At 40.6% G+C, this 10,355-nt stretch overlaps 1 protein-coding gene across 1 annotated transcript; it reads left to right on the forward strand.

The window, feature by feature from the left end:
- The first annotated feature begins 6,571 nt into the window (after positions 1-6,571).
- On the forward strand, positions 6,572-8,400 carry ID3 (inhibitor of DNA binding 3). The gene is made up of 3 exons (XM_073670619.1): positions 6,572-7,050; positions 7,200-7,273; positions 7,819-8,400. The coding sequence occupies exons 1-2, from the start codon at positions 6,754-6,756 to the stop codon at positions 7,254-7,256; spliced, it is 354 nt and encodes a 117-aa protein (XP_073526720.1). The 5' UTR covers positions 6,572-6,753; the 3' UTR covers positions 7,257-7,273; positions 7,819-8,400.
- Positions 8,401-10,355: the final 1,955 nt, after the last annotated feature.

Here is a 10,355-nt window from a genome sequence, read left to right on the forward strand (position 1 = left end):
GTCATACATGTACAGTACCAGTCTTAATGTATCAGGGTCATACATGTACAGCACTGGTCTTAATATATCAGGGTCATACATGTACAGCACTGGTCTTAATATATCAGGGTCATACATGTACAGCACTGGTCTTAATGTATCAGGGTCATACATGTACAGTACCAGTCTTAATGTATCAGGGCCATACGTGTACAGCACCAGTATTAATGTATCAGGGTCATACATGGTTAATGTATCAGGGTCATACATGTACAGCACCAGTCTTAATGTATCAGGGTCATACATGTACAACACCAGTCTTAATGTATCAGGGTCATACGTGTACAGCACCAGTCTTAATGTATCAGGGTCATACATGTACAGTACCAGTCTTAATGTATCAGGGCCATATGTGTACAGCACCAGTATTAATGTATCAGGGCCATACATGTACAGCACTGGTCTTAATATATCAGGGTCATACATGTACAGCACTGGTCTTAATGTATCAGGGTCATACATGTACAGTACCAGTCTTAATGTATCAGGGTCATACATGTACAGCACTGGTCTTAATATATCAGGGTCATACATGTACAGCACTGGTCTTAATGTATCAGGGTCATACATGTACAGTACCAGTCTTAATGTATCAGGGCCATACGTGTACAGCACCAGTCTTAATATATCAGGGTCATACGTGTACAGCACTGGTCTTAATATATCAGGGTCATACATGTACAGCAACAGTCTTAATGTATCAGGGTCATACATGTACAGCACCAGTCTTAATATATCAGGGTCATACATGTACAGCACTGGTCTTAATATATCAGGGTCATACGTGTACAGCACCAGTCTTAATGTATCAGGGTCATACGTGTACAGCACCAGTCTTAATATATCAGGGTCATACGTGTACAGCACCAGTCTTAATGTATCAGGGCCATACGTGTACAGCACCTGTCTTAATATATCAGGGTCATACATGTACAGCAACAGTCTTAATGTATCAGGGTCATACGTGTACAGCAACAGTCTTAATGTATCAGGGCCATACGTGTACAGCACCTGTCTTAATATATCAGGGTCATACATGTACAGCAACAGTCTTAATGTATCAGGGTCATACGTGTACAGCAACAGTCTTAATGTATCAGGGTCATACATGTACAGCACCAGTCTTAATGTATCAGGGTCATACGTGTACAGCACCAGTCTTAATATATCAGGGTCATACGTGTACAGCACCAGTCTTAATGTATCAGGGCCATACGTGTACAGCACCTGTCTTAATGTATCAGGGTCATACGTGTACAGCACTGGTCTTAATATATCAGGGTCATACGTGTACAACACCAGTCTTAATGTATCAGGGCCATACGTGTACAGCACCTGTCTTAATGTATCAGGGTCATACGTGTACAGCACCAGTCTTAATGTATCAGGGTCATACGTGTACAGCAACAGTCTTAATGTATCAGGGTCATACGTGTACAGCAACAGTCTTAATGTATCAGGGTCATACATGTACAGCACCAGTCTTAATGTAACAGGGTCATACGTGTACAGCACCAGTCTTAATATATCAGGGTCATACGTGTACAGCACCAGTCTTAATGTATCAGGGCCATACGTGTACAGCACCAGTCTTAATTTATCAGGGTCATACGTGTACAGCACCAGTCTTAATGTATTAGGGTCATATGTGTACAGCACTAGTATTAATGTATCAGGGCCATAATCTTATAACTATGAACCTCTGTCTACTACAATGTAATCTATATCCAATTAGTCAACATTATTCGCACTCTTGATTGATTATAAAAAGTCATTATCCTCAGAAATAATATGATTATATAATTAGAATATTTTAATAACATGTCCAAATACATTGAATAAAAAAGTGGACTTGTTGCCAAACTTGCCGTCCTTTAAAAAAATATATAGAAATACAGAATAAACCTAGTATATGACATGAGCAGGACTGAAGGCACCCTCTGTAATACTTGGTTGCACAACCTTGCACAACAATGACAGCCTCCAACAGCTTTTGTAGCCATCTGTGAGCTACTTGCACCTGTCTGCTGGGGGTTTCTTCCACTGCAATTGTCTCAGGCTCCTGAATGTTTGCACAGCTCCTTTTCCCAATAGCAGATTTCAGATCTCTGCAAAGATTTTTCATTGGAATAAGATCAGGAGTCATCGCTGGCCAGTTTACATCAGTTCACTTTTTACTATTTAAAGGAGTGGTCCGGTCTTAAACTACAAGTCTACAGTCACTCTATGTCACTGTAGACTGATGAATCCTCACATTACGCGCACTGTTAAGAGTTCTCCAGAGCTGGTGTCAGTATCGGGTTGTCATGTGACATATGCAAATCAGATACTTGCGGCCACGCACCCGCCACTCCCGGCTCCAGAGAATCCTCACAAGGCACAGTATGAGATGTGAAGATTCACAAGTCTGCAGTCACATTGAGTAACTGAAGACTTGTAGCGTAAGACCAGACAACCACTTTAACCATTTCTGTGTACTTTTAGAAGTGTGCTTTAGGTCATTTCCTGCTTTAGGACCCATTTTGTTTGACTCAAACACAGTTTTTTACACTTGTGAGCACATTTACAGATTAAGATACTCTTGCAATCCTCTTCTGTTATTGTTCCTGTAACGTGTTTAAGGCCTCCAGTCACAGAGGCAGCAAAGCAGCCTACAACATTATGGATCCTCCACCATGTTTCACTGTCGGCCAGGTGCACTTTTCTTTATAGGCTTCTTTCCATTGTCAATAAACAACGTTGGTCTGCATTGCTAAAGAGCGTTAGTCTGGTTTTATCTATCAATAGCACATTTTCTCAAAAGGATTGTGTTTTTTAGCTGTAAATTTTGGCAAAGTTCACTCTCGTTTTTATGTCTTTCTTTCAGCAGTTAAATCCTTCTTGGTCTTTGATCATAGAACTATGTCCAGTTTAGTGTGTGGTGTATCGTACAGGTTGAAGCTATAGTTCCATATGTCTCCAGTTCAGGCTGAACTTCTTTGAATGTTGTACGTGGCTTGTCACATTTCCAAACAGCTTTTGTAAGGTTCTTTCATTCATTTTCCTCTTCCATCACATCCTGGAAGGTTCCTGACTCATGGATACAAAACTTCTTGATAATATTTCATACCATTGACTCCAGGATGCCAAGGCCTTTGGAGATAATCTTGTACCCTATAGACTGCTTGTGCTTGGTGATAATAGTATTTCTACTCTACTGAAACACCTCTCTTGCCTTTGCCATTTTGAACAAGGAATAAAACTAGCCTTTTTAAATGGGTTTACATCTTCAATTTTTTTTCATCCCATTGGTTTACCCTATGTAAAATTGAGAAATTCAGCTGTACTCGCCTTCTCCTGCTCCAGTGCTGGCTCTGCTCCTGGTGATTGTTTACAGGCTGCAGTATTGATGTCACAACAAAGGTGTACATGACCGCTGCAGCTATTGCCTTGTCTCAGAGGTGCTGGGCCTGTGATTGGCTGCAGCTGTCACATGTGCTGTAGATGCCATGTCACATCTGCACCCTATAAGCAATCACAGGAGCAGAGGTAGAGAGGCAGCGTTGGAGAAGGCGAATACAGCTGATTTTAGTATTTTTACATAGGGCAAGCCAGAGGAGTGAAACAATTTGAAAAAGGAAATCCTTTTAAGGCCACGGCCCCACTATCAGTATTTGGTCAGTATTCGGTCAGTATTTTTCTCAGGAGTGGGAGTCAAAACCAGGTGAGGAACAATCAGAGAATAGGTATCATAGAAATAAGTCACCAATTCTACATTTATCACCCACTCCTGGTTTTGGCTCCCACTCCTGAGAAAAAATACTGACCGAATACTAACCAAATACTGATAGTGGGGCCGTGGCCTAAGCATGACAGCCACTATTCATAGGCTAATTCAAGTCATGTGAGCACTGACAAGATGGGGACATGTGAGTCTAATTTCTAATTAATCATGAGTTAGTCAGATTTTGCCTTGTTTCAAACTGAACAAAGGGTGCCATTAATTGTTTTCAATTTTGTATCCTTTTTTTCCCCCGCCAAGTTTTTATTTTATTTTTGTGTCTTGTGCTTTTCTACCTTAAAATATGAGTTATAAATCCAAGCAGTTTAACTAAACACTTTATGTGAGGAGCTATTTTACACAGGGTAGATAATACATAGGGTGTCAATAATGTTGATCAGAACTGTAGCTGTTGGCCATAGACAAATGAACATGTTTTTTGCGGATTTGCAAATGTCAATGAGATGGCTGGACAAAATACAGATTTGTCCCCCCAAATCTTTTGTTTACTCTGGTGACAAGACAAGCAACATCAGAGATGTGGGGCGGCCGCTCATCACCTGTTAATGATAAACTGCGCTTGCCATAACCTAAAAGATATTTGTGGAGGAGTCACTGATGATTTTTAGTGCACAGCTATCTTGTCTGCAGGGCCAGGTTCACTGATCTCATTACAGTGATATTTAAAAACCGAAATCAGATGGGTGCACAGCAAATTATATTCACTCCCTGAGCATGAAAGGGTTAACACTGTATATCAGGCTGTTTATAAGAGCATTAGAAATGATTACCATGTAGAGAGGTAACACACAGCTGTATTGACTTTCTAACACCTTGGTCTCTCCCTATAACCGCCCTGAGTATATGCAGCTATGCATACAGAGGTGTGTACAATTGTGCCTGGGAAAGGCTCTAGGTGATATGTCGCCTTTAAGCTGCAGCTGTTTGACAGGAGCCCCGCCCACTTCTCGCCTCAAGCTGGACGGTCTGTGGTTGCCATTGGAGACGCGTCCCCAGCGGGAGGGGGACTGGGGCGTGACGTCACGGCCTGGCGCCAGGCTGTCTGCAAGAAGGGAAGCAGGGGGGGAGAGTGCAATGTTCACATACAAACCTGTGTACACAGAGGCGGCTATGCGGATACATTGTGCGGGGCTGTCACTCAGCAGAACATACATGTCTATGGAAACAGGATTAGCAACTGTTCACTTCATCTGTGGGGAGATCTATATAATCTATATCGCTCCAGTAGCCAATGACTGTGTGTATATATATATATATATATATATATATATATATATATATATACATATATATATATATATATATATATACACACACATATATAGACACACACATACACATATATAGACACAGACACATACATTCACACACATCTATAATATGCTGTCTATACATATATGCAATATATACAGTATATCGCTCCAGTAACTAATGACTGTGTACCGTGTGTATATATATATATAACGGTGCAGTGCAGGCAAGCTAAATATTTAAATGTGTGCAAAGCCCAACAGGCACAGCCAAGCCTCAGTAACAGTACAGAGAGGCAGAACTCCACTTCATTAATAGGCTGTAGTTTATTGACAAACAGGCATGGTGGCAGTGGCAACGTTTCGTTTCTATTGAGGAACTATATAGATATATACATACACATAGATAATATGCTGTCTATACATATATGAAGTGTATATATATATATATACACACACATACATGAATCTTATAGATTGTAAGCTTGTGAGCCAGACCCTCACTCCTCCTGTAACTGTTGATCTGTGTGTTACTTTGTGATGTATTTATCGTCTGTACATGTCCCCGCTCAATTGTAAAGTGCTGCGGAATATGTTGCCACTTTATATAGATATATACACACACACACACTGTATATAGACATAGATACAGCAGATGATAGGTTGCACAGATGCAGTTATGTGTACTGCTCACATAGAGATCATATGCCGCAGAGCTCATGGTATCCAAATTCCAATTTGTACCTTTTACAACACAATATAATAAAAAAGCATCAGGAGATCCAATATGTACCAAGTCCATTCTAGCCCCACATTCCAGAACACAGAAATAAATAGCAGCACAGTCACGTTGCCCCCCTGTCTGTTTTGCTCATTCAGTTCCCAGCCTCTTCCCTCCCTGGTCACAGGATAATATTCCTGACGCCAGAAAGTCTGGAGGTCACAAAGGGAGGAGGAGGAGGAGGGGGGCAAGGAAAATGCAGTTTACACTAAAGGGAGGATTAAAGTACAAGGCGATTGTAGAACAAGAATCACACACAGCCATAGATCTATGTGACATAGATAGCACATAGTAGAATTTATAGATGTACATATATAGCTGTGTCGTATGTATTTTTAGTATAATTTTATATATAGAGATCTATGTATGTGTGTATATATATATATATATATATATATATATATATATATATATATATATAGTGACTTGTTAAGAGTGCACCAGTATTTATTTACTATATGTTGCATACACATGTCATATATTCATTGGATTTAGTATAATTGATATATTAGTTAAAGTATTGCCAATCCAATAGAAATGAGTGTGAGAGCCCCCCTGGCTCCCCCAGCCCTCTCCCTGCTCCATTAATGACACTGTCTCCAGTCCCCAGGATCCAGGATAAGCTGTTTGGAAGTGTTCAGCCAGCTGTTATCTCAATATTATGGAGCAGTGGGGTGGAGAGAAGGGGGGCTGATTTGCATGGGGGAGGGAGGGGGGCTGCGCCTATATATAGGCACCCGAGTGCATGTGGCTGACAGACACACAGTCAGAGCTTGAGGCATCACCTTGGACAGCTGTAACTTCTCAGTCCCTGGAGCAGCACTCTACTTTGGAGATCTCTGAAGCACCTGAGCAGAAGATCTAGAAGCCTCCCCAGAGAAGCTACTACTACTACTACCACCATGAAAGCCATCAGCCCCGTGAGATCTATGGCCAGCTGCTACCAGGCTGTGTGCTGCTTGTCTGAGCAGAGCCTGAGCATTGCTAGAAGCAGCAGTCACAAGGGATCAGAAGAGCCCATGGGTCTACTGTATGACATGAATGACTGCTACTCCAAACTTCGTGAGCTGGTTCCTGGGATCCCACAAGGAAGCAAGCTCAGCCAAGTAGAGATCCTACAACATGTCATTGACTACATCTTCGACCTGCAGATAGTGTTGGGTGAAGAGCAGGAGCACAACTCCATCCTCTCCTTACAGGTGAGTTATCCTTATATATTTCTGCTCCCAATATTGCTTGGATCCATGATCCACCATGATGTAGTGAATACCCCATTGCTTCCTACAGTGTAAAATGAATGGATGCAGTATGAATGATGCTAATGATAATCTGTACTTTTCTTCTGCAGAAATCTGACTTCTCAGAATTGACAACAAAAGGAGATGCCAGCAGCATTTGCCACTGACCATGCCACCGGCCACGGTAAGGATCAGCTTGTCTTTTGTCACTAGTGTGTGGGACACATGGATGGTATTTTGTAGTGTAGTGTCAGGAGTGTGCAGTGAGTAGGCAGCAGGGCTCTGGCTGTCAGTGAGTAGTGTCAGGAGTGTGCAGTGAGTAGGCAGCAGGGCTCTGGCTGTCAGTGAGTAGTGTCAGGAGTGTGCAGTGAGTAGGCAGCAGGGCTCTGGCTGTCAGTGAGTAGTGTCAGGAGTGTGCAGTGAGTAGGCAGCAGGGCTCTGGCTGTCAGTGAGTAGTGTCAGGAGTGTGCAGTGAGTAGGCAGCAGGGCTCTGGCTGTCAGTGAGTAGTGTCAGGAGTGTGCAGTGAGTAGGCAGCAGGGCTCTGGCTGTCAGTGAGTAGCGTCAGGAGTGTGCAGTGAGTAGGCAGCAGGGCTCTGGCTGTCAGTGAGTAGCTGCTAGATGTTATCAGGCCTAGGGGAGGTGCTGGCTTCCTCTCAGGCGCCACACTGTCTGCGCCCCCTCCCTTCTGTGACTCACATTCATATACATGCATATTTCTCTTTCTGCAGGTGTGGGAAATTCATGAGAAGAAAAAAAAACTTCTTTCCATGAAGCAACAGATTTGAAGATGGAAGAATTTAACTCTTTGAGAACATCAATCAAGAAATCATTATTTTATTTCACAAAGACTGTTCTCTCAGGCTCATTTAAGACCAAACTTTTGCTTCCAATACTGGTTTATTCCACAGCTAAATGCTGCAACCCCCATAGACCAAATGTCGAAAGTGTTATCTGTATTCGCGTAGAACCTTCTATTTTTACATTCCTACCGAATGTGGACCAAAAAGCCATTGCTCCTCCATTATCCCAGTTGTCATTACCAACTTGAATTTCCAGTACGGAAGACAATATTGACTTGTACCCGTTGCCTTAAGAGCTGTATATTTTTTTGTACAATGTTCCTTTTTATGCCTTCCTCTACTTTGAAAGGACATAGAAGAAGCCTTAATCTGCGGCACTGACCCCAGAATATCCCTCTCTCTAAAGTAGAGAATTAAGTGTTGGAACTGCACAGTTTCAGATTTTAGATAAAGAAACTTTTTATAAAAGTTATTTGTTGTTTGTAAATAATAAACAAAACATTATTTTTATTTTTGTTTCATTTTGCTGTTTGAAGTGAATGTATGGTGTGTATGAGCTGAGCCTATAGGGTCCTGTGTGGAGAACAGCTGCTGAAATTCTATGAGTAGGTATGGCCATTGCACATACATTGCCACTGCCCAATTGTCCCATGTGTATAGATAGCAGTTTTATACAGGGGAGCTCATTGTACATGAGTACCAGTAACTCCATACATGGGGGATTTTCAATACTTCTATATCCTTATGTATGAGGGGCAGTAGCAATCTAGCTCACACCTACACTATGAGCACATGCTTAACCTTACCCTGCCAGGTCATTTACTATATACTCCTGTACAGCCTAATAATCTGGTTGTCCTTGTGTGGTGCAAGGTCATGCAATGTAACCTTGCAGTGCTAGATGGCTATAAATGATGCCATCAGCTTGTTTTTGGCAGCATGCGGGTTCTCCAGCTGTTATAGCTACAAGTTCTCCATGGGCCCACAAGAGGCAAGCAGCCTATTCATGGACTTGTGGTTCTACTGAAAAGGGAGAGGAACATGAAGAGCAAAGGCTTTCTTCAATGAAGGAATATGCTGGTGTTAAAATGAGTGGATATAATAATCTTTTTTATTTAATCTTTTTTATTTATATAGCGCCAACATATTCCTCAGCGCTTTACAATTCAGACAATTTACAGACATTATGGGCACTGTCCCCATTGGGGCTCACAATTTACATTCCCTATCAGTATGTCTTTGGAGTAAGTGGTAATACCAACTCCTATGTATACAAATTATCATATATATATATATATATATATATATATATATATATATATATATATGTATAATCTACATTTTCCATGTTCTATACACTAGCAAGATTTTTAAAACTTCAATTAGACTGTACCATAGTAACATTTTTACCACTGATCCTGCAGGACTACAACCAGCCTAATATGTATATAACAACGAATGCCGCAGATTAGGAATTTGCTGGATCTGTATTCTGAACTCCCATAGCATTCCAGGCATTTCTTAAGATTAATCTATTATTTTTATACATCCCACATGTTTCTACTCAAGACTTTTGAGTTTTTGGTTTAAGGATTTCTGGTAAATAACACATAGCTGATAGATGGGTACCTATACAGATGATGTATTTTTCATCATCTATTTAATATGTACATATCTGTTATATATCTGTTGATGTGTTAATATAGAGATGGATACTGAAGTTTTCTGTCTATATCCTATCACATAGATGGGTAGACATACACAGATTATCCATATCTATTTAACATCTATTATCTGTCTTCTTTAATATCTGTCAATGTGTTAGGATAGATACTATCTATCCTGATGGGTAATTGGGTAAACATATACAGAATATCTATCTTCAGCTCTCTATTTAATATCTAATATCTGTTTATTTAATATATGTCTATCCCATCTTAATATATAGTCTATCTCTATCCTAATACATAGATAGATGGGTAACTGGGCACACATATACAGATTATCTATCTACTGCAAAAAAAATCAGAACAGCACCAATTTGAAAAAGATTGGTGCAAGGCCTCCCAAATAACTATCCTGTTATATATATTGTAGAAAAAGGCTGTTCACAGCCAAAACGTCGCCACACCAGATAGGCTAATAAAGTTCTTTATTTTTCACCTAGCATTTGGAGTGCTGCCTGCTTTTTTCTACAATATCTATTTATCCTAATACATAGATATGTAGTTGGGGATACATATACAGATCTATCTTCATCTATTTAATATCTAATATCTGTTTATTTAATATATGTCTATCTAAAGAGAAAAAATAGGTGCAGCACCAGCAGAGAGCATATGGGTGCAGGGTCTCCTAGGTACAGACCAAGCCTCCAGATGTAATGAAAAGAATGGAAGCAGCACTCCAAAGGCACAAAAATCAAGAAGTGATATTCATTTGCCCATCATGGAAGTTTTTGTCCA

The sequence above is a fragment of the Phyllobates terribilis genome, unplaced genomic scaffold (genome assembly GCF_046119375.1).
Source record: "Phyllobates terribilis strain yellow unplaced genomic scaffold, ASM4611937v1 Scaffold_2__4_contigs__length_985480577, whole genome shotgun sequence".
In the NCBI taxonomy this organism is placed as follows: domain Eukaryota; kingdom Metazoa; phylum Chordata; class Amphibia; order Anura; family Dendrobatidae; genus Phyllobates; species Phyllobates terribilis.